General features: G+C 40.9%; 5 protein-coding genes across 5 annotated transcripts; 3 read left to right on the top strand and 2 right to left on the bottom strand.

Annotated features, from left to right (window-relative positions):
• Nucleotides 1-3,018, top strand: Cbr-rib-1 (the record flags this gene model as incomplete). Its single annotated transcript, XM_002633330.2, has 8 exons — nt 1-131; nt 183-260; nt 306-486; nt 529-600; nt 1,577-1,747; nt 1,949-2,070; nt 2,551-2,677; nt 2,869-3,018. The coding sequence occupies 8 exons, from the start codon at nt 1-3 to the stop codon at nt 3,016-3,018; spliced, it is 1,032 nt and encodes a 343-aa protein (XP_002633376.2).
• Nucleotides 3,019-5,375: 2,357 nt separating this feature from the next.
• On the top strand, nt 5,376-8,183 carry CBG06123 (the record flags this gene model as incomplete). Its single annotated transcript, XM_045235633.1, has 5 exons — nt 5,376-5,651; nt 5,739-5,952; nt 6,002-6,172; nt 6,217-7,973; nt 8,007-8,183. 5 exons carry the CDS (start codon nt 5,376-5,378, stop codon nt 8,181-8,183), a joined length of 2,595 nt encoding a protein of 864 aa, XP_045093064.1.
• A 282-nt stretch (nt 8,184-8,465) lies between these two features.
• Nucleotides 8,466-13,733, bottom strand: CBG06122 (the record flags this gene model as incomplete). The annotated part of the gene is made up of 8 exons (XM_045235632.1): nt 8,466-8,699; nt 9,710-9,775; nt 9,822-9,936; nt 10,134-10,155; nt 10,582-10,674; nt 13,048-13,102; nt 13,374-13,437; nt 13,480-13,733. The coding sequence occupies 8 exons, from the start codon at nt 13,731-13,733 to the stop codon at nt 8,466-8,468; spliced, it is 903 nt and encodes a 300-aa protein (XP_045093065.1).
• A 290-nt stretch (nt 13,734-14,023) lies between these two features.
• Nucleotides 14,024-14,565, bottom strand: CBG06121 (the record flags this gene model as incomplete). The annotated part of the gene is made up of 4 exons (XM_002633327.1): nt 14,024-14,053; nt 14,110-14,197; nt 14,259-14,362; nt 14,428-14,565. The coding sequence occupies 4 exons, from the start codon at nt 14,563-14,565 to the stop codon at nt 14,024-14,026; spliced, it is 360 nt and encodes a 119-aa protein (XP_002633373.1).
• A 1,244-nt stretch (nt 14,566-15,809) lies between these two features.
• Cbr-mig-38 lies at nt 15,810-22,024 on the top strand (the record flags this gene model as incomplete). The annotated part of the gene is made up of 10 exons (XM_045235631.1): nt 15,810-15,858; nt 16,341-16,452; nt 16,481-16,913; nt 16,959-17,057; nt 17,195-17,447; nt 17,502-17,626; nt 17,675-19,520; nt 19,572-21,658; nt 21,706-21,829; nt 21,906-22,024. 10 exons carry the CDS (start codon nt 15,810-15,812, stop codon nt 22,022-22,024), a joined length of 5,247 nt encoding a protein of 1,748 aa, XP_045093066.1.
• Between the last annotated feature and the right edge of the window lie 1,856 nt (nt 22,025-23,880).

Raw genomic sequence — 23,880 nt, 5'->3', positions numbered from 1 at the left:
ATGCCAGATTGCTTCGATTTTTCGCGGTGCTCATCATCCAAAAAACTATACATTCATCCAATGGAAAAACGTTTCGAAGACTCTCCACAATCACAGATTTATACTAAAATTCTAAAACATTATCAAGAAAGGTAAAATCATTCATGTGTTAATGCAAACGATATTAATTTTCACCATTTCAGTGATCATTACACCAATGATCCTAATGAAGCATGTATCTTTCTGCTCGGAATCGACACCACTGATCGAGATATCCGAAGGTTTTGAATTAAATTTTTTCATGGAAATCAATTATACAGTTACAGCCAGAACTATGTGAAAAACGTCCCAGATTACATTGATTCTCTAGATCCAGCTGTGTGGAATAATGGAAGAAATCATCTGATATTCAATTTCTATCACGGAACTTTTCCCGATTACGATGATCATAATTTGAATTTCGACACTGGAGAAGCAATGATTGCACGAGCGTCTTCTAGTGATAAAGTTGGACATTTTTCAGATAATTCCAAGTTGTGATAATTTTAGAATTTTCTCAAAGGATTCGACATTTCCTTGCCTTTGTTCCATGAAAACCATCCATTCCAGATTGAGTCACAAGTGAGTCGCTATTTTTAAAGCTGATTTTAAAGATTAAAAAATCTGACTTTTCCATTTTTTACATAAATTTCAAACGTTATTACACACTTGCCACTCCAAGAACCGTATTCTGAGATTTGAACTTTAATTATAGTAACCGTTTCTATCAGGGATATTCGAGGAATTCCGATTTTTCCGAGAAATGAAATTCAACCGAAATTTTCCGAAGTTTCTTTCCGGTATCAAATTCCTATCAAAATATTCTCTTTTTGTTTCATATTTAAAAACTTTTGGACTACTGTATGCCAAAGGCGCATGCACAAAGTCTGTTTGTGGGTTTCGAGCGGAATTACTTTTTTTCGTTTTCAAAGTCTGTTTGTCGATGTTTTGCGCTTTTGTGATAAAAAAATGGGACTTTTACTTTTAAATTTGAATGTTGTAAAATTACGAAGATTCCAAAATTTCGAAAATTTGCAAAATCGGAATATTCCCAATTCCGGAAAATTCCCTATATGGCCATTCAGAACATCCCTGGTTCCTATGTAATATTTTCTGTACGTTAGCTTCTATTATTTTAAGTCAAAATCAACGTCTACTTCTTCTTTTTCTCTTTTTTTGCCCATCTTTCGAAAATATACATGGAAGTACTTATTGCCGAGTTGTCTCTAGACGATGTATAGGGACATCGTTGCTCTCAATATATTCTTGGCTCTCCTGTTTTCTTCTTCTACTTCTTCTCCTTTTTTCTGCAACGGCGCCTGCTCTGGCCTCCATCTTACACAGAAATTTGAGCTTTTGTGTGTGTGTGTCGCCGCGTTGTTGGCGACAGCTTCCTGGCGGCAGAAGACGTCGACTCTTTGATGCTCGTTGTGCATGCCGTAGCAGGAGAAGGAAAAAGAAAAAGAAGAAGAGAAAGAGAAGAAGTGAAGTGGGCTAATTCCGAATAGAGGGAGAAAACAAATGAAAACGTGGCTTCACCATGTTCTTCTTCTTACAGCTTGATGAAGGACATGCGAAAAATAAGGGGAGCCGAAAGTATCTTGTGAGCTTCAAAGGAAAACGATACGTCTATGGTATTGGCTCAGGAACGAGGAATCTGGTTCATCATTTACATAATGGTGAGGACATCGTCATGGTGACCACGTGTAAACACAACAGCGACTGGCAGGTGGGGATTTCTTTTTTTGCAACTGGGGAACTAATTAGCATATTAAGGCAAATGCGATCCTGAAAAGACCTAAAAATCTGAACATTCTTGTTTTCAAAATTCGAAGTTTGTGGGACTAGAAACCTCTCAAATAGTAGGTTATCACAACCAGAAAGTATTGAACAAAACGGGAACTACCGTAATCTGATTACACGTTTTCAGGCCTACCAAGACGACAGGTGTCAAGGAGATAACAACGAGTATGACCGTTGGGAGTACGATGATCTACTTGCTAACTCAACGTTTTGTCTAGTGCCACGTGGAAGACGACTCGGATCTTTTAGGTACTCGTTTCCTTCTTCTCCTTCTCGTTACGCACCACCAGAATAATTCGCTTCAAAAAACACGATTAGTGTATGACTAGAGCAACGCTCGCAAGCTTTGTTGTCTTCCTATTCTGAGAGTGTCACACACGAAACACTCGTATACCATCTGGCAATCCCTTAGCAACGCCTGCGTACGGAAATTGGAAAGAAAGGAAGAAAAGGGGGATCAAGATAGAATGCATAGTTAGTTGAGTCGTGCGGAGGCTACCTATTCATGGGAAATAGAGTGACAAACTATAGAGTGAGCAATGAGAAAGAAGTCCCGGAGCTCTGGCCAGAGCAGCATACAAGGATAAATAAGAGGCAATAATCTACACAGTAGTTGTATCTGCGTAATCTTAATTTCATATATAGCCTTCTAGATGACTCTATTGAAACATGGGAATCTAAAATCATCTAATATAGCACGAGAAGCTCAAACACACTTTATTGTTTTAGGTTCCTCGAGACTCTTCGTTCCGGATGCATCCCAGTCGTTATTTCGGATTCATGGGTTCTTCCATTCTCGGAAACGACTGACTGGAACTCGGCAGTCATAGTTGTTGCCGAGCGTGACGCGCTTTCGGTGAGTCCACTACTACCACAGCCTTTTCTTTCGTTCTCTCCGGCGGCGCCTCCATCGACTGCCGGCGGCCCGGGGGCTACGTTTATCTTCTGCCTTTTCTCGTCGTCATCTTGGTGGTACAAAGAGAAGAGACACCCGTAGAAGAGCTAGCAGCAGCAGCATGCTCACATTCTCCATCTTCTTCGTTTCAGATTCCAGAATTGCTGATGTCAACGAGCCGACGGAGAGTGAAAGAGCTACGGGAATCGGCTCGGGAGGTCTACGATAGACACTTGAGGTCTATCCAAGTAATTAGCGATCATGTTCTGAAGGTTCGTGCAGATCTTTCGGAGAAGTTCTGATCCTGGCTATAAAATAAATCAGAATGATTATGAAAAACAACAACTGACAACATATTCATCCAGAAATAACATTAGAGACCGTCATGAGATAGTTTATTTGTCAAATGTTGATAAAAAGTATACGGTAGATGGGACATCTGCTAGATGTCTACTTTTTCCTTCTAAGTTTTTTATAAAAAAAAGAGATCGTAGTTGTACCATCACTCTACATTTCAATTTTGTTTCTATCTCGTTCTTAGCTGAAATCCTCATAACTTAGCTGGAATCCTCATAACGAGATGTTTGGGTTACTGTACTTCTGATTCCATTATCTCACCAAACTCCAAACCTACATTTGAAACAGAACACATCAAACTCATTAAACACCTGCACTCGGGAATACTGTTGCTGATTTAGTCCTAGATTCCAAAATGAATGGAAAATGTGCATCTATTAATTATCACCCATTTCAGATCATATCCAAAAGAATCGACGATCATTTCAAGCAGCAACACCGGTGACGTTCTCTCTATGTACATACACTCTCGTGATAATAAATGATCTCCTTCCAATCTGTTTATCTGTATTATTCCCAAAGGTTCATGTCCTCATCTTCATCCTCTTCACATCTACAACATCCTCATCCACCTCGAATTAGTCGGGTCCGGGGAAGGCGGAGTCGTCGAGGAGCGTCGGAGGCAAACACATATCCATCGTCATCCTCTTCTTCGTTTTCCATCTTCTCCTTCCTTGCTGCGATCGATGGTGATGAAGGAGACGGAAAAGACGAAGAGGGTGGCGTCTCCCTCCCCCGGTAGCCCCTCATCGCATCTGCTGTTGTGCGATGGCTGACTGCCTCTTCTTGGTCACTAGCTACCCACATCCATGCTATGTGTTCCGTTTTGTGTTTCAGGTTCGACAACCTGGGAAACTAGAACCGTTTCCAAGCGTTTGATCTACCTCTTGATCTAATTTAAGTTTTGCAAAACGTTTTGTTCTTCAGAATTTTAAACAGTTGAACAAAGGGAAGATCAGTCTTCCGGTTTTCCAAAACGTATCAACCGATCACTTTCTTATCTAGACATAGTTCTTTCCCTCGCTCACTATGTCTTCCTCGTTTTCAACATATGATGTCTGTTTTCTCTGTTCTGACTGACATCTTACTTCGTCGCATGTGACTCAGCATTGATCGGAGCAACAAGCACCAACAGCATTCGTCGGAGGCAACACCCGACAGCAGCAGCAGGTCGGTCGGTGTGAGTGTTGTGTGCCTCCTCGAAGGACTCGCTCTCGACGCTCACACAACTCGCTCTTCGCCGCACCACCAGCTAGGCAAGGAGAAGAGTGCGCGCAGCCAGCCTTTCCCCGACCGACCCGCCACCCGACCACTCTCTCCACATCCTTGCTTCTACTGCTGATGGCCGCGCACATTCGTTGCGCATTCATCGACGTCGACGTCGTCGTCGTCCTCTTCTTGGCAGCAGCAGCATCAACGACAACCAACGGCTTCTGCCTCTTTGCCACATAACTGGTCATGCTGAATTGAGATGCAACTCGTGCGCGCGCATTCAAACGTTTTCTCTTCCGTCGAAACGTTATCACCTTAACATGACTTTAACAAGATGCCAATCTGTACTCAATGTTTTTATATTTATTAGAATCGTAGTATCCCCAGGAGAGCTTCTGGAGATGTCGGTGTTATGCTGAATATATTTGTTTGTCAATCATATCATGCCATCGAATTGTGATGAGGAATTAACGCGCGCATAGCCGCATGCATAAAGCCTGATATTGATTTTGCTTCCAAGCCTTGTTGCGGCAGGTCATTACTCACGTTATCTTCATGACGATGATTCATATCCACGTTGATAACAATTCGAGCCATTTTCAATTTCAGAAACTCGTACACTGACCTCAGTGACCTTTCCGATTTGCGCACTGCCTTCTCCAGTCCGCTATCTCGGATACCGATTCGATCGGATCTTCTTTCCACCTACCACTTCCCCTTTTCTCATCGAGATTACCAATTATACTTTTCAGAAAAGAGAAGAATGTGATGGCGGTGGTTGCCGCATGGAAAGTGAACAGCATCATCATTCGATCCTCTCGTGCACACAATGATTTCTCTGCGTCTCGCATCTAGTTTCCAGTGCCAACAGTCGTTTACATTCGATAGCCTTCTTCCTTTCGTTCCTTCCATTTCCTCTCTTCAGACCTCTGTTCCGTCTTTCGATCTACTGATTTTTTCCGTTTGTAATTGATTATTTGTTCAAGTTTCGCCAGATTTTCAATTCTTCTGAACCTCAATTCTTACACAACTTCCTTATTACCTAAATTTTAATATTCAAATCATTCAATTTAATTTATTTTCCAGGAAGATGACCACAACTACAGAAATGAATCCGAGTCCGGTTCCAGAAAAGATTGAACGAGCTGATTCTCCAGAATCTGCTTCTGTGGAAAACTCGGCTCCCAAAGCTGCTGTTGGATTCGACACTGCTGATCAAAAACTTCGCGTGATTACTGCTGACGACATTGCAGATGCTGCGGAAAAAGGAGATCTCGTTGATGTGGATGGCCGCATGTTGACGATTTTGGAGTTCTGCGACTCCGTCGAGTCGGCTCGCGCTTCATGCGAGGAGCATGCCAACGGGGTGAGTGGAGGGGGATACTTAAAGAAAAGGGAAAACATAGTGGGTAAGAGAGAGTAGCGTAGAGATTAACATGCTACTGCTTTGCAGATGAACGGAATGGGTCTCTCGTCGATTAGGTACGAGCACGATGAAGACGACGATACGACCCAGGAGACGTCGACTTCCGGACTGGAAGATAAAGACGATGGAATGATTGAAATGGAAGATGCTGGATTGGGGATTGATAACCCTGCTGATGGAATTGGTGCACTCGATGCTTCCGCATTCGGTGGAGTTGCCTTCGGCGTTGTGGCCGAATTACGTGAGTCATGAGATATATCAACACAGCTAGGCAAACATCGGCATTGCAGAACAACAAATCGATGAAATGAAAAACACAATGAGAGATGCGATCGCCATCACAATGAATGACCTCCAGTTCGACATGGATCGTCTTCATCAAAAGCAGGAAAATCTCGTTCACTTATATCAGAAAATGCTCGGTACTGGGAGAGATGGACGTCTTATGGCACCATTCAGTGGTGAGTGCAGCTTACCTTCCATATCCTGATTCATATAATTTCAGAGAAATACCCATCCAAGCCATTTGATGGTTCTCATGTCTCTGCTCGTCCGACAGGCAAAAATCCAGAAGAAATCATAAATACCCACTTTTCGGATCTTGAGAAGATGTGGGCTAATCGGCAGGCTGAAAATGAGAACTATGTGAGAAATGAGCTTCTATCGAATCCACTTCTAATGGGTCCCAGAGCGAAACCAAAGATCTCCACAACTACTTCCGCCATCCCATCGTCCAGCAGCTCTACATCTAAACGCGTTGTGGATACAGCTGAGAATGGAGAACAAGAATACACTTTTGGAACAAATGGAACTCAAGGAAAACGAATTGTGAACGGAATTGTCAAGTCTGTCGAAAAGCTCAGTTATCCGTTTATCACTCGTGAAGAAGAAGAGGAATGTCTGGAGGCTGCCAATGGTCAGGCACCAATCTATGCTCAGCTGCTTGCCAAGCTTCTCTTCGTTGACACCATCATGATGTACTTCAAAGATCAGGATACTGCAAAGAGAAACTGGCTTCATGATGCTGTTGACTATCGTTTCCCAACTCTCGACAAACCAACTCATGTTTCGAAATGGAAGAATTGCTCATTCTTCATCAACAAAAACATGCGAGAGGCTGTCATTGCAAGTGGAAGTTCCATGCCAAGAGCTCCATGCGGACCACGTGGACCGATCGGACCAAAAGACAAGTTCAAGAATGACCAAAAAGGCAGTGAAGACGTTTCAACGAATGAAGAGGAAGAGGAAGACGTCGCAGTTGTTCGTACTCCAAAACCAAAACAAACTGCCCGTGTCAATCGAGAATCCTCTTTAGAAGGAATCGACTGGGAATACTTGGATTCTGATTACGAGAAAGAGTGCTATGAGGAATGTCGCGGAGATCAGTACAAGTACGCCGAGTTGATGGCTCTCCGTCTCTTCAGTACCAGCTTGACAATCAAGTTCAAAGAGCAGGATCAAGTGAGAAAGGAATGGCTTCGTGCTTGTGTCGAGGCAAGATTCCCAATTGAAGATCGAGAGCGAAACGATCAGCGATGGAAGATTTGTGGTCAAACGTGTAATCGCAACAGAACTAAAGTTGTGGGCGCAGACGGCCGCGAGGAGAGATACCCGTACTTTGATCAATCAATTGAAGAAGAATGCTTCCGCCAAAGTGATGGGCAGCCATCGTTGTACGCTGAACTGATGAATGCTAAACTGTTCCCCACCACACAACACTTGTTCTTCAAAGACCAAGATCTTGGAAAACGTAATTGGCTTCATACCATCCTTGACAAGAGATTCCCATCCACTGATAAAGTTACCCAAACTTCAAAGTGGAAGGCATGCACAAATGCTATCAACAAGAAGCTCTTCGATGGAACAGTTACTCCAATCACAAAAGAAGCTCTATTTCCAAACGCATCTCTTAAAGTCGAGTTGGATGACTCCAAAGTGGCAGTTCCGGAAACACCAGAAGATACTCCAAGATCATCAGTTGCAAGATTCGAGCGTCGTCGTCTGCCATCAGAGGCTCCTTCTGTTCCTGGAAGTTTGAAGCGGAAAGCAACCGAAGATGTGGAAACACCTGTTATTCCTGCTGCGAAAAGAGAAAGTGTCCGGAATAAACAAAAGAAGGAGAAGGAATTGTATTCAGCATATCCGTATGTTTCCGAAGAAGAAGAGGTTGCGATTCTGGAATCTGCAAATGGAAATCCACAAGTTTATGGTAGAGAGTTGGGAAGAATCTTGTTCGCCGATACAATCAAAAATTACTTCAAGGTATTTAAAGAAAATGTTTCATTTGAAATTTAGTTTCTCTTTTTTAAGGACCAAGACCCCGATAAACGCCAATGGATCCATGAAATTCTCGACTTCCGCTTCCCTTCAAAGAATCAATTGGAGAGCAAGCAAAAATGGAAAAATGTGACTGCAGCCATCAATAGGAACATGACAACGGCCGTGGTTTCCCGTCGTTCTCTGCCCCGTTAACTTTTTTCTCTTCCCCTTTTATTTCCTTCCTTTTATTTCCTTTTCTCATTCTACGGTTTTTTCTCTTACTTCCGAGCTGTTCACCCAAACCCCTTTCTGTGCTTAATGGTATACCATAGGTCTCACAATACCCTTTGCTTTAAGTCTGTTCTGACCAATACTGTCGATTTCACTTGTTTATGTGTCACTACTGCTTCTTCTCTTTTAGATTGTATTGTCCCGACATATTTCAAATATTTATTTGGCTCTTTTTTAGAAGTATGACATAAACTTAGTTCTAATTCAAAGATCTTCCATACTCTCAGAGAGTGCGAATCCATGATAAGGTGCCGGAGAAAGTTTCAAAGGGGCACATGAATTGGATTCGTTTTTTAAGTATCCAAGTTGGCAAACGCATTTGTAACCAGTTGCCGTATTGACACATTCCTGACCAAAGTCTCGACAAAGTGATTGTTTTGTACATGGGTTGTGATGAACACATCGGCCGATATCTGGACGGTAGATGGTTCCGGGTTTCTGAAAAAAATTCAACTAAAAACTAGTATACGAAATGAGGATTTGGAGACAGAAAAATTAGGAATGAAATCCGGAATAAAATTTTATCGGAATCCAGAATCCGGATAACGTAAAAACTCTGATAGGTAGTGCCAGGGAGGAAAACAAATAAGAAACGGCTGTAATATGTAGTTCAGGATTCACCTTTTTGCAAAAATACTTTGGAAACGGTCTCGTTGTCCCGAACTTTTCAAAAATTAATTTTTAAACATTTTTTCGGTTAATTTTCGGAGTTCTCATCCCTGGTACCACCCTCCGATAGGACGCCCCTAAGCCGTCAACTTTGACCCCTTATATCTCGGTTCCTGTGAAAGATATCAAAAAGTGATAAACTGACAAAATGTTTAGTATAATATCAAAATTATTTTGTCAGTTGACCACTTTCTGATATCTTTTACAGGAACCGAGATAAATATGCTCAACGTTAAATGTTTCCGGTACCTCTGATTTCGACTCAAAAAAAATTGTACTTTCTGATACGCTTTTCTAACCCAATGATTACACATTTTGTTTTGAAGAAGAATTTGCTCTATTCTGCCCACGCCTTCATCTCCCCTCGAGCATAAAAACCCACTATCAAGTCTACCATTATTACGTTTATTAGTGTTTTTTACCAGATATGATTATTAATGCTTCTTGAAGTTTCCGCTTATTAGTCTCTTAAAACTTGTGATTTCAAATTTTTGACTCCTTCTCCCTTTCCTTTTTTCTATTTGGAGATCTGGAAACTAGTGAAGGGGTTCATTTTTCGTCTGATAAATTACATTGCGCAGTATTTTTTTTGCCCAAATGTCGTTGTTGTCTTCGTCTTTTCTTTCCGCCTCATTTTCTCCTCGTCTCATCCTAATCCTGCCACTTTATGAATATATTCAGAAACATAGAAGAGTTGCTTCTTATTCTTATTCTCTTCGTTTTCCTTTTTTCTTTCGTCCCCTTTTCAAACAATTTCCCGAAAAAAAAGCACCACTTACGTCACATCCGCAGTTGATGTTGAACTGATTCAGGCGCAGCTTCGATAGATCATCGTTCTCGAAATGCTTCAATCAGAAATGATAAGACAGGTGAGATGAATAGAGTTTTTACCTTCATAAGACAAGTTGATTTCTTTTCACATTGATTCATTTTACAGAGTGGAGCATACTTTGGGGAAGTACGAACCACTGATGGAATTCGGGAACAGCATGGATCAGGGCAAAAGCTGGAACATCGACAGAATCATTTTTCAGGTATGGTGAACTAGTTAGAGAATCGCTATCAGTCGACTTTGTTCTGGGTTACTGTAGCCAATATCATGTTTCAAAATGGTAGAAATACAGTAATACTACAGTATGACTCACCTCTCTGTTGCACATTCGTAAGGGTTTCCAAGAAACTCATCGAGTATGGTCTCACGACTGAAAGTCTTTCCGGCCCATATCTTAAACCAAAGCAATGAGTCACAAGAGTTAAACTTATGGAATAATAATCAAATCTCTAATAGAAGATCCCCCGATCTGCTGGGTGTGAGCTCAAATATCTAAATTCCTATGCATTGATATCAAAAAGTGGCCAACTGATAAAATTTTGGCACTATTGTGATAAACAATTTATCACATTTTTTACAGTAACCCCTTTTTATCTACAGTAATCATTCCTTCTTTCCAAGAAACCACAATAACTTCGAAAAGTACAGTGATCCTTGAAAGTTCAATAACCCATCCTAGACAACAGTAGTCAAAACTACAAAAACAGCAAAAGCTGTAAAGACTACAAACTTATTACAAGTTTCACGGTAGTTGTATTTATTAAAATTTCGGTCATGGTTCATTTGAAAGATTAGGTAAATTTATCTACAGTAACTTACAAAAGGTCTTGAACCAACTGGTTGGATTCGATAAGCGCAATATGGAATGTGCTCGAAAGCCTTGATGCGAGAGTTGGTCAGGTAGCATAAAATCTGAAATTTATGAAACTAATAAGATATCTTGACCATTTAAATTTGGAGCTCCAGGAACACCGTATTTCTTCTAGTAGAAGTACACTCAAACTGTTAACTTTGAGCTCAATTATCATGAATCCTTTAAAGGATATCAAACATTTGTAAACTGGTAAAATATTCATCAGAGTTTTACCAATATTTTTATCAATTGACAATTTTCCGATATCTTTCACAGGAATCGAGATAATTGAGTTCAAAGTTGAAGGAATGGGTTGGCTTCTGGGAGAGAATATAGGTATACTTTAAGGTCAAAAATATTTTCTCATGCGAAGTCTTTTTCAAAGGGTTCAATGCTTTATCATCAACGTTGTTTTTGAATATTCCATCAAGGTCATCTGAGGAATCATTAACTTTGAGGCTTCTCTATGATCGAAACAAACGTCTCGAAAATCAGAAACCGATTGTTCTTGATGTAGCCAACTTCATTATTATACAACCTTTTTCTAGCTAAATGTTCCGATAGCCGCTATCACAGCTAGTTAACGTGTGAAATCTCGTCTCCTCAATTATATGATCACCGTGCGTATCTTCTCTACAAGGCGAATCGGATCTTTTTGACATTTTGTCGTTTCTTTTCATTAGTCAAATCCCGCTTCTTCATTTTCGCCGTTGCCTTTATCTTTTTCTTCTTTTTCTTCTTTTTCTTCTTTTTCTTCTTTTCCTTTTTCTTCTAATTTGTCTTCTTCATTGTCTTCTTTTCCTATTTCATTCCGAAATCCATATGTACCTAGCTTCCGAATAGCTTATACTAGTGCTAAGCCGTTTTGTACTCAATGCCCCCGAAAGGATTCTAATTCCCTACTGTCAACTGAAGACCTTTACAAAGCTCTCCCATTAATATCCTGTCTCGTTTGGCCGCGTGCCATCTCCAGTGTTGGATGGTTCCGAGTGTCTGGCGACACTCCGCACGCTACACACTCTCTCAGCGTCCTCTTCACCCTCCGTGTCCCTTCGGAAATAGGCAAAAAATGAGAAGACGGGTGGCGGCCGTGTTTTTTAGCCCGCCGAGTCGCCGGGTGAATGTTTTTTTGTAAATAAAATAATTTTTCGAATAGGTTCAATTTTTCTCTTTTTCGATCAGTTGATTTTGGCCCTCTTCTTCTTTTTTATGTAGTTCAGAACTGAATTTCTCTCATTAAATGTCCTTTTCCTTCTTCTTATTTATGTTATTATTATTATTATTATTATTATGTGTCTTACATGACTGACCGCCGGGTCGGATTCATTCACTTTACCGACTCATTTTTTGTAAGAATCCTATCGATTAGATATTTTAGAGTTTCACTTTGGATAAGGAAAAGAATAAGAAGAAAGTTTATTTAATTCGTCTTCAAGTTTCATTTTCTACCAATTGGTTTTTTCAAATATACTTGCCAACTTCAAATTTTTTTAAAGATTATCACTAATTCTTCTTATCATGTTTTTGGTCTTCAAAAAGATTTTTTTCTAAATCTAAAACAGAAATTTGTCGTCCCCCGTTTCGCCAAATTTCGTACCATCTATATAGTCAGAAGAAACAAAAATTCCTACTACAAATATATATCGAACATGCGACAAATTGCTTATTTTTTTTCCAGACATGATATAGATGTATTTGAAGTCTAGAATATTTCATTCTTCATGGATTTCCCCCTACCTTTATTTCAAACCTATTCTATTATACTGGCTTGCAAAAATCGGAGCAGTGGAAGAGATAATCTGGTGGCCTCGGCCACGGCCGAACTACCGTAGTTAGCAAGTATTACTCTTGTCCAAAATCAATGCACATTGCGGCCGGGAAAACAACGGTGGGCGGAGCTTAGCTCCCACAGAGAGAACCTTACTGTATTTTTAAAATTATTGTACGCGCCTTTAATACAGTACCTCAACATTTATCGAATTTTCTTAAATTTTTCTCATTTTTCGCTTGTTTCTGTCTAATTTTGTGTAATTCTTATAAATCTTTAACTTATTTTTCTTATAAAATAGAAAAAAAACCGCCAAAAATACAAAACGCCCGAGGTACGGTATTTAAAGGCGCATGCATCAATTTGTTTTTTCGCTGTGCGACCGACGATGCGATTTTGAGTAAATTTTCGGCCGCAACGTGCATTGATTTCGGACGAGAGTAATATTTTTCGACCGTTTTCCGGCAATTTTTTAATTTTCGAAGCATTTTACTTTCTGCCTTGTCTGGAGGTTTTCAACACGGAAATTGTCGAAAAGAATAAAATTGCAAACCTACCGTAAAACCTGTATTAGAAGGGCCCCTTTAATAGAAGGACCCCTTTAATAGAAGGGCCCTCCGAGAGGGGCTTGGAAAAATAGAAGGGCCCCCTGTAATAGAAGGGCCCCCGTAATAGAAGGGCCCCCTGTAATAGAAGGGCCCCCGTAATAGAAGGGCCCCCTGTAATAGAAGGGCCCTCTGTGAAAAACGACTCTCTTCAAAACATTTTGAAATCAGAAAATTGTTGTACTTTTTCAGTGGAAAATATTCCGGGAACTCCACAGTTTGATAGAAATTTGTTGAAACTCCATTTTTCGACTAAAATCTTACTAAATTTTGGTGAAATTCGCAGATTTTCATGAATTTTGAACGAAACTTTGTCAAATTTTTTGATGCAAAATTTCAGAAGGACCAGCCCTTCTAATGCAGTTTTTTCGGTAGTTTATCTTACCTGTGATGCAGATATTTCCATTCCGAGCCGTTGATTGTCGATCATTTTTGTAAGAGAAAGCTCACTGAATATTCTTTTTAGCTCTTTTATCAGTTTTCAGACCCACTCTAGTTCAATGTTGTCCTGCATAATCCACGGTTGGATTTCACTAATATTACTGATAATCGAATCTAAGCAAATTTCGAATCCTTTTTTACACTCTTCCCCGATATTCATATCAAAATCATATTCCGGAGTCGGGTACAAATGTTCGAACCCATTTTCCTCCATCCCCCAAGCTACAAGTTTCTTCAACACTCGAAAATATGTAGCTAGAATTCCGATTTTCACAGAAACTTCATCCACTCTATCCTCAACCATGATTCGCGAGTATTCGCTAAAATGTCGTCGACATTTGGAAGTGAGAGTTGAAAACTTACTCTTTTATGACACTATTAAAGTCAATATTGTAAGATTGCAAGAGCTTCAGAGAAGCTTCATCTTCATCTTCAAAAGACGAAACTAATGTGATACACAGAAAAACGGTGATAAAGAAATTGGGTTTCATTGTGAGCAGAATACGAAAATTAAGTGATCAGTAATGAGTTGATAGAAGTTATGACAAGTGAAGACGTGGATACCCGTGTTTGGTGCGAACAGTGTTGTTGATATTAGACCATGTCCTCCAATTGTTTTGTTACCTGAAATCAGGGAATTTCAACAACTAATCTACAGCAATTAAATTAGTATCGATTACCTTTTCTTCTATCTCTTCTTTCAATGTATCTTGCACCCACGATTTATCGAGCTCGATACGGGTCTGTCGATTTATATCATTTCGCATTCTGAAATTATTCACATTTCCCATGAACTATAATTGTCGATATTTCGAACAAAATAACTTACTGATGATTACTTGATATGTACTCGCGCAGTTTTCGTTGAATCTCTTCTTTTGATATATTCGAGGAACTTTCCATAATCTCATCAACTTTTTGCAGCGTTTCTTTCTAAAAAAGACTAGAATAAGTGTTGACGATTCAGAAAACTATGACACCCTTTCTCGAAATCATACCTCTATTCTTTGAAGTAATTCCGATTCCTTAATATGTTCCGTTGCTTTTTTCCGTAATTTGTCGAATGTGCCTCCCTTTTTCAATTCCATGTCGACTTTTGCTACAATGCTTCTTTCGTCAACGAGACTTCCAGACATTCTTTTGTTTTCTGAAAACCAGCCAACTATGATTAAAGTAATTTATTAACGAAGATATTTCGGAAAATTACAAGAAAATTGATAATTCGTTTGGAAAAAGATCTTGGATGTACAGCTTACAGCGAAAAATGTGCAAAATATGTCAAGTTTTTCGTCAAACCGTAAGATTTCTTTAAAGGCGCAGTACCTGTATGACAATTTCGCTGCGATACTATCATTAATTGATTGTTGGGGGTTGCGCCTTTAAAAGTCTTACGGTCTAGCTCGCAAAAACGGAACCAATTTTTCTTTTTTTTTTTGGAAATAAGTATTTGCCCTTTTTTTTTTTGTTTAAAACCTAATTTTACCGTTTATTAACGCATTACCAAAAAACCAGGGCATACATGTTTTTAAAGAAATTCCAGTTGTTTATATAATTTGTTTCATTTTCCCGGAATTGATCAGACAATTAAATTCTTTCATCGGCTACTTCTATTTAAAAATATGTATCGAAATTCGTTTTTTCTAGTTCATAATGTTTTCTGAAAGATTTGTTTACTCTAGTTGCGCTGAATGCATATCGGTATGTTCTTCTTTTGCTGCCGCCCAGGCAGGTACACGAGAAGTGGTGGCATTAAGGAAAAAAGTAGGCAGCATCAGTAATAGAGGGTGTAGAGAAGCTAGATACCCGCTTGTTCTTCTTTTTCTTCAGCCTAACTGTGGTGGTGGCTGGTGTATGTATGTATGTATGCGTCTCCCTGTGAGTCTCTGTGAAAAGGACTAGTGTGTGAGTGGGAAAGAAGAGGCACGCACGAACAGCAATAATACATTGTAGCAGACAGCCAGCGTCGTGCTGAGATAGTGTGGTAGAAGTGGAGGTCAGGGACCGTGCCTCCCCAGTATGTGCAGTGTCTCGTCGCGTATACACACTTGCTTTAAAATCAATTTTCCTCCTCGCTATTGCAATACAAAACGGTGTGCCTGTGTGTCTCTATGCGTGTATGTATTTCTCTCTGACGCCATCACACCCATAGAAGCTTTCACGCTTCCTCGACTATGACGCCGCTGGCGATGATGATGATGACGATATCTTTGGGGCGTGCAGAGTTTTTTTTTCCCGTCGCGCGAGCTCTAGAGAAGTGACCTTTAATCCACCATTTAGTGTGGTGGGGGAGTATGGGGGGAAAAGGCGTAAGGAGCAGCCATTAGAAGTGTAGTATCAAAACTCCCCGAACTACCCGTCATGTTGCAGTCTGTCAAAGCATATGACCTTGTGGCATTCGTTCACTGCGTCTCTCGATCAATACCCTACCCGTGTCTGTGTGTGTCTGTTTCGCGGCCGGCGTTGCCTTTTATTCTCCCCTCTTACTAACTTTCATCCTATCTCCATCTTTCCAATTGATGTAGTGCATCTCTCTTTTCAATGAGAAATCGCCCAATTTTCTTCACAGGAGCATATAATATTGAAAAATTCAAAGAATATAATAATCATAAATTTCAGTTTCACCAAAAACGAGATCGCCGCTGGTGCAGCAACACTGAGGCGACCGAAGAAATAAGATAATGATTCGGAAACAATAATGTCTTAGTAAGTACAAATTTCATTTTGGGTGGGGGATCAGTTTCAGAGATGGTCTGGCATCTAGCAGCGCCACCCTGTCTCCATCCACACCGCTCCGTGTGTCTTTTATATGCACGTTCGTTTGGCCACGCCCCCCGAGTATGAACTTGTGGACGCCCCGCCCACGGTCTCCCTCCCCGCGTCCCTTGTCTCGCCGCCTCTCTTAGCGGGGCAGGAGGAGCGAGGAGGAGATGCAGACTGAAAAACGTTTTTGACATTGCCCAGCAGCGATGTGGGCGGAGTCTCAGGGGGTGCTGTCTCCATTTCATTCCACCATCGGAAAGCTGGTTGAAATAACGTCTAACTGGTTTTCAGCGAGGATGAGTGGTTCTCATATACACAGACCGACGAGTTCAACAGACCAGGCCGCAGTCCAGGAGCCGGTGGTGCTTACTATGAGCCAGGCAACATCGATGTAAGTCACTTTCATTCTTCAATAACGATAAATGTGCTCAAAGCTATTAGAAAAATAATTATATTCAATTCGGAAGTTAGCAGATTTTCAAAATTTCCAATTCAGAACATCCCCCTCGCCGATGAACCTCTGTTATCACCTGGTCAGGGGCTGGAGTTCGACCTAGCCGGCCCTATTGATGATTATGGTTACGACCAGCTGGGGTTAACACCGAATGGAGGACCGAATGGGCATCATCAGCAGCCTGGGACCAGCAACGATATGTATCAGAGTATGAACATCGTGCCAAGCGCCGACAATTTTGCTCAACATATGCAACCGTCCACAAGTGATGTAAGGGATTTTTTTCATAAATTGTTTTATGTATTTTAACTTTAGGAATACAACTCGTTCGAAATGCCAACGGTGATAAGCGGAAATATGGATTCTAATTCATATCAGGACCTCGGAATAGTGGATCCGAATTCATACTACGCTGTAAGTTTTCAAAAACAAATTTATTCGGAGAAAAATTTAAAAAAACAGTATGAGGCCCAAGATATTTCATTAAAAGTTGCTAAAACTGTTGATAAAAAATGAATTTAAAAACATCTTTTCAATAAATAGTTTTTCAGAATCAACAGCCGTCAACTTCGCAAGGAAACGGGATGCTGATGACAGATAGCTATGATATGGTGGGACCATCAACATCGTATGCGCCACAAATGGATCATATGGATCCATCTTCGGTCGGGAACCCATCGTCACATTCTGGAATGAATCAGCAACAACATCAGAGTATGAACAGTGGTCAACAAATGCAGCAGCCGCCACCACCGCCAAAACCCAAGCCTAAAAAAAAAGCGCCACCCAAGAAGAAACCGCAGCGTTAGTTTTCTAATATTCCATTGGTTGAAAAACTGCTCATCTCTCAATTTCTAGCTCCTGCAGAAACAACGGTTGGTAGTCTTCTCACAAAAGCTAACAAACTATCACAACAGGAAAACAACAACGAAAATCAAGCTGTGAAAGTTGAAGCACGAGTGACAACAGAAGATATGATGATTGTGAGTTTATTTATACAAAAACAATATGCCAACAATGAGTGTTTTTAGATAAGTCAGCTGATGGCTGAGATCAACACTTTGAGGAATAAAGAGCAAAACGGTTATGACCACAAAGAAGGCATCGCTACCCTTGAAGCCCAAATCGCCCATCTTTTTTCCAAAGGTCTGACACAATCTTCATCGAATGATTCGGCGGAGAACACTATTCTCAAACAAATCCAGAGTTTGTCTGGAAACGGTGCTCCTTCTACACAGCAGCAACCACAACAACAACAGCAGCAGCTTCCACCGCCTCCACCACAGTCTAAGAAGCCGGCGTCAAAAAAGAAGCCAACTCCAAGGCCCGTTCAACAACAGATGCAACATCCACCCCAGCAACAACAATCGCCGATGATTGCGCAAGCTCAAATGACCCCCTCTAAAATAATGATGGAACCTCCAAGCACGACAATGGTACCGAGTAATAACCAGATGAATCAGATGTATAATGGTAACGGATCGGAAAATTATGCAGTGTATCAGTCGATGGAACCCGGAACGAGTCAGCAGCAGTATAATGATTTTCAACAACCACAATCCCATGAAGCTATGCTACAGCACCATCAGAATCAGGGCCATCCGCAAGTTATTCAAGCCAAAGTAGTGCCATCTATGAACCAGAGGACACATAATTATCGGCAGGCAGTGATTTTTCCGTCGCATAATAAAAATGGACCAGGCCCTTCGCCTCAGCCTCTATCCCATGAAAGCCATCACATGGATCAGATTCATGATCAACAATACCATCCTCACGACCATCAGCGGCCCCAATCACAACAGATGTATGTACCAGAAACACCATATCAGACGCAGGAAGGAGGGGCGACGCTAGGTGACGTTATTCGGCAGAGGCACGGAAGGTATCAGGGACCCCAGGATGCTCCACATCTACGTCAACAATTGATCAGTAATGTGAATGCGTCTACGAATAAACAGATGCTTCAAAGAAGTCAGGCTCCGACACCTTCACCTGGTAACTTTCACAACAACAACATGCATCAACCTCCGTATGGGGAATCGTATCAACCTCATGGAAGTTACCCAGCTAGTCATGATATGCAGCCCCATTCTCACTCACATCACGGGTATGATTCTCAGCTTGAAGCGTCCAACGACTTCTATGACGACCCCATCTCCCAACAGCAAAATGAAAATTCAACTATGTTGGTGCATCCCGATTCTCAACAACGTCAACAGTATGAACAACGGGAGATGTACATTGTGATGGGTAACCAGGAGCAATTGGTAGAACCAGATCCCGACTCAGTTCCGGTTGTAGAATCTCCACCACCAGAAGCGTCACTCATATTGTCAAAAGAAGAACTGTTGGAAAAACTAACAGAAAGGCAAGATGTTCGAGAGGAAGCGATGAAAAATATGTTGGACGAGCAAATGAAATGTTTGAATGATCCTGATGTAACACCGTTCAGAGGGAAAACTGACATTTTCGAAAGATTGCTTCCGTATCATCACTTTTCTGTTGGTGAAGAGCCAGTATCTGATTGTAAGTTTTATTTTCTAAGACGAATTGAAAATACCTCCAATTTTTCAGTCGATTCAATGTATGAGAAAACTATTACGAATACTTTTTCTCAAGCAGATGCTCTCGGCAGAAAGGTTCGAAACGCTCTTTTACGTAATGAGGCGAAAAGAGGTACGGAATGGGAAGAAAACTTGTATTTGTTTCTTGACACTGAGTCGGAACGTCGAAAGCTGGAAGAAGATCGTCGATTGGCGGAGCTGGACCCTTATACATTCGTGCAGAACAGCGATATAGTTCAAGCAGTGAAAAGTAATCGGCTGGATATTGAGTTGTCGATACGATCAGCGCCGCAGATGCCAGAACATTTGAAAGGTAATTGCTATCTTATTAATGCCGCAGGATAAGTATCATGATTTCTTTCAGGGCAAGAATTGGAAGATGGCGCGCTCACGGCTGTGTACAAAGAATATGAATTCGATTCTTACGATGAAAATCGTCCTCGCAGCTCTCCGTTCGTTGGTGAACTAGAATTGGAAGATGATACAGGAGTAGAACCAGAAACGGAAGATGAGACAGGAATAGAACCAGAATTAGAAGAGCAGGAAGGCGAAGCATCTCCTGAGCAATCACCTAACGACCAAATCGCTCAATTTTTCCCTATTCCATCTCCGAATCGATTCAGAGATGAGAGTCAAAGCCCATTGGATTGGAGAGATGATCACGAATCACCAATGCTTTCTCCAGAGACGGTCCAATTTCCGACAACGTCTAGCAGAGGTATTGAAAAAGTGGATGTTTTTCCATATGGACAATTACCTGAAACGGCTCGGAAAGATCTTCAACCACATACTTCTGAATCTCTAGGATCGAGTGATCAGTCAAGTTCGTCGGAAGGAACCCCGGAAGTTTCTCAGTCGCATGACGTCCGCACACCACCACCGCCAGTACCTTCTACAAGTTCAAAGCCTGAAACATCATCGTCCGAGTGTATACCTATTACTTCGACTTCTTCGATCACCCCCGTTGCGTCACGAAGCCGGCGTCCAGATAGTGATGAAGGTTCCCCTGAAATAGACGATGATTTTTCAATGTCTCCAGTTGAGAAGCGCATTCCAGTTGAAGATATTCCTCCAATACCACTTCCTGTTCCCGTTCACATGATCAAGCAAGAAAAAGAGGATACCATTCCAAAGCTCAAATTACGAGTTTCTGTGGCAGTACTCCAAAAAGGAATCGAAATGGCTGCGAGTGAAGATGACGATGACATCCAAGAGATAAAGCGAAAACCAATTAAGGTAAAATTGAGCTTGAGAGATATCAAGAGGGAAGAGCCGTCGCCCGATCGGGAAGTGTCGAGAAATGTGAATCCAGCTAGACCGGCGCCGACAACGAAGTCAACGATTCCTGTAGAATCTGCCCCGCAAGATACATCAACACCTACCCAGAAGCCTCTCTTCAAAACTCCTCTTCCAACTCCATTGAAAACAACGGAGTCGAGAAAAAGAAAACGAAGTGATAAAATTGAAGGAACGCCAAAAGAGAAGAAATCAGATCAAGCTCCAAGCAATTTTGTAACTCCGAAAAATGGATTGATTCCTGAACAAGATGTGGGAACAGAAAGGTTTTTGAAAACTATGACTGTTGGTCGAAGGATCATAATGAAGATCGGCAAAATTCCGAACAACATCAATCATTTCGTCACACCAAGAAGAGACGGCAAAGGAAACATGCACAAGGATATCAGAGCTACAGAACACACTCGTTTGAAGATGAGGTTATACAAGAAGAATGGTCAACTGGCTGTCGAAGTCACTGAACGTAATCCCGAAGAATTGAAAAAGAAAGACGATGAACCTTCAACATCAGGAGGTCCCAGCGGCAGCGGTTCTATAGTGCCTACTCCAACAATTCCAACTACCGCTGTGAAAGCAAGACCCGCCCCAGCCTCGCGAAAGGGATCGATTGACATCGCTGGGAAAGACAAAAAATCGAGTACCATCAAAAGCAAAAACACCTTCAGTAATCGTTTCAATCCGTTCGCTACGGCCTCGAAGCCCAAACCCCTCACGATTTCCGTTCCAACGCCTGCTCCGTCGGTTAGTGGAGTTATGAAATTCAACACACCAGCTGGCTCATCATCTTCTGTTGTCCCTTCATCAGCAAAACCATCAGCTGCTTCTGTAGCCCCCACGACGAATGTTCAAACAACGGTTCGACAGCAACAACCTGTCTCCTCAATTCAGAATTTGATAAAAACAACTCCGATCGTTCCAAATATTACTGTTACAAATTCTAACACCTGCGGAGATCTTCCGAAGCCGAAGCCACCAGTTGAAACGACGATGAACTCTCTGCTACCGTGGATGTTCGATAGAGTTGAAACTGTTGAGAAACCAAAGATCGTCAAAACGCCTCAGCCGACTTCGTCATCAGTTCCATCGAGTGCTTCAACAAAAGATCTTCTTCATGTGAGAACTGAACCAGTAGAAGGCGTTGCTGTGACAGCACAGGTAAGAACATTTTTTATAAGTGTGATCTGAAAATGTTTGCTTTCTAGGAGTCTCCTCGCGCATCTTCATCTCTATCCATGTCGTTTTTCGAAGATGACAAGTCGAATGGCTACCATTTTCTAAATTCACCAAAGCGGACGAGTGAGCCATTGCCAGCTATTTCGTTTTCCGGTAAGTGATTTTGCTTGATCATTTTATATATTAATGAACTTTACATAAAAAATATTCATACAAGTTATCATTACAGACGATGATGACGATGATGTTCATAACACTTTCCAACACGCCACGGATCACATGAAAAGCAAACTGAAAAAACCGGTCAACGGAGCCGCGCCTATTCTTCCCTGGTCAACTGATCCCTAAAATCCAAGTGCCATTAAATTTTTATGGCTGGTCCATAAACTAACCCTCATTTTAGACTGTGAATTCGCCTTCTCATTCCCTCGTCATTGAGCCCGTTGCCTTTTAGGATATTTATGTACTTACCGTTTTTTTTTCTTTTTTATTATCATTTATGGTCCTCATTTCTCCCCCATGGTGCTCTTTTGTTTTTAATTTTCTCCTTTCAAACACATCCTGCTCTTGATTTCATTGAAAAATCGGTCTCGACACGTACACCGCGCCTTTTCCCTTACATACTTTCGTTTCTCTCTTTTATAGTCAATTCACTTGTTCAGATTTCTCATTGAACTCACCAGAATTTTACAACCTTACTCACACATCTACATTCCAATTTTTTAAATTCTAACATTTTATTTTACATTGTTATACTCTAGTGAGTTCGACTTGATAACTGTGATCAACGCGGGTATGAGATCTATTTTCCAATTGTTATCACCTTCACTTATACCCTCTTTGAATACTCGTGTTATTGTTTAGTAGCTCTAGTTCATTCACAGACCTATATTAAATTGTTTATACTTAAAATTCTTGTATACTGGTGTTACAAAATTAACTTATAGCCTCCATTTTTTATCAGCTCTCACAAACCATCCATCTTTCATTCACCTCTCACTCACTATGATTCCAAAGTTAAATGAATAGATTTTATTATTTTGTAAGCTTTATCAAAGTTCATCAAATATTGCGGATTAAAAAAGGTGACACCTGAAAATCTCGGAGACGGCGCTCGTGTCGATTTACGAGGGGGCGGAGCGAAAACGGGTACTGTAGGTAAAAAATTTATTTATGTGAATTTAGTGGGATTTTCTGAACAAAATTTTGACTTCTTGGTATAAAAATGATCGCTAGCATCTCTAGAATCTATTTTTCAGCAAAAAACTAAACTCAAACGCGAAAGTAGCTCGAACAAGCCGAAATTCTGAAATATTACGTTTTTGCTGCACTTTTTCGTACATCAAAAAAGCAAAAGTTTTCAAATTCTCAGGTCACTTTTTTTAAATTCGTCAAAAGTGTAGGAAGAATACTCGAATACAGATATCACGGAGTCGCAGAGTGTGCGGTTTTTCGAACGCTCTCTGCTGAGAAACAAGGGGACACGTTTAAAAACAATTTTTTGTCCCGTTTTCTAATTGAAAGTTGTAAATTAAAAAAGACGACTTTTTTCAAATAGCATGAGGAATATTAGAAAGTTATTGTTGTTGCTGCTGTGTAGAAGGAGCACCGTTTCGAAACAAACTCTGGATTTGTTTGAGAATAGTGTTCTCCGCCGAATCATTCGATGAAGATTGTGTCAGACCTTTGGCAAAAAGATGGGCGATTTGGGCTTCAAGGGTAGCGATGCCTTCTTTGTGGTCATAACCGTTTTGCTCTTTATTCCTCAAAGTGTTGATCTCAGCCATCAGCTGACTTATCTTAAAACACTCATTGTGGCATATTTTCTATATATTAGGGAAATACTTTTCACAAAGCTCGCGCTCTACCGCACCGCCCAGATGGCCGAGTTTGGTTGGCTGGCGGCGATATTTTAATTTTAAAACGATTTTTGATCTATTTTCTTCAATAAAACTACATCTCCACTTGGGTTCAAGCGAGGGGGTCAGAAAGCGCGCCCCAGTAAATTTTTCAAAAATTCTCAATTCGCTGCCGAACTTTGTTGGCTGAGTATCAGTTTTAAAGGATGAGCGAGAATACGCGCGTTGCAACCCATTGATTTTTAAGAAAGAGATCATGATCTAGTTCAAACCCGTGTTCATTTTAAAATTATTAAATTTCTTCTGGCGTACGAGTTTGCTGGGGCGCTTCTTCTAACCCCCTCG

This window comes from Caenorhabditis briggsae (assembly GCF_000004555.2).
Source record: "Caenorhabditis briggsae complete genome, chrIV, whole genome shotgun sequence".
Taxonomy (NCBI): Eukaryota; Metazoa; Nematoda; class Chromadorea; order Rhabditida; family Rhabditidae; genus Caenorhabditis; species Caenorhabditis briggsae.
This window is presented reverse-complemented; position numbering and strand designations above follow the sequence as displayed.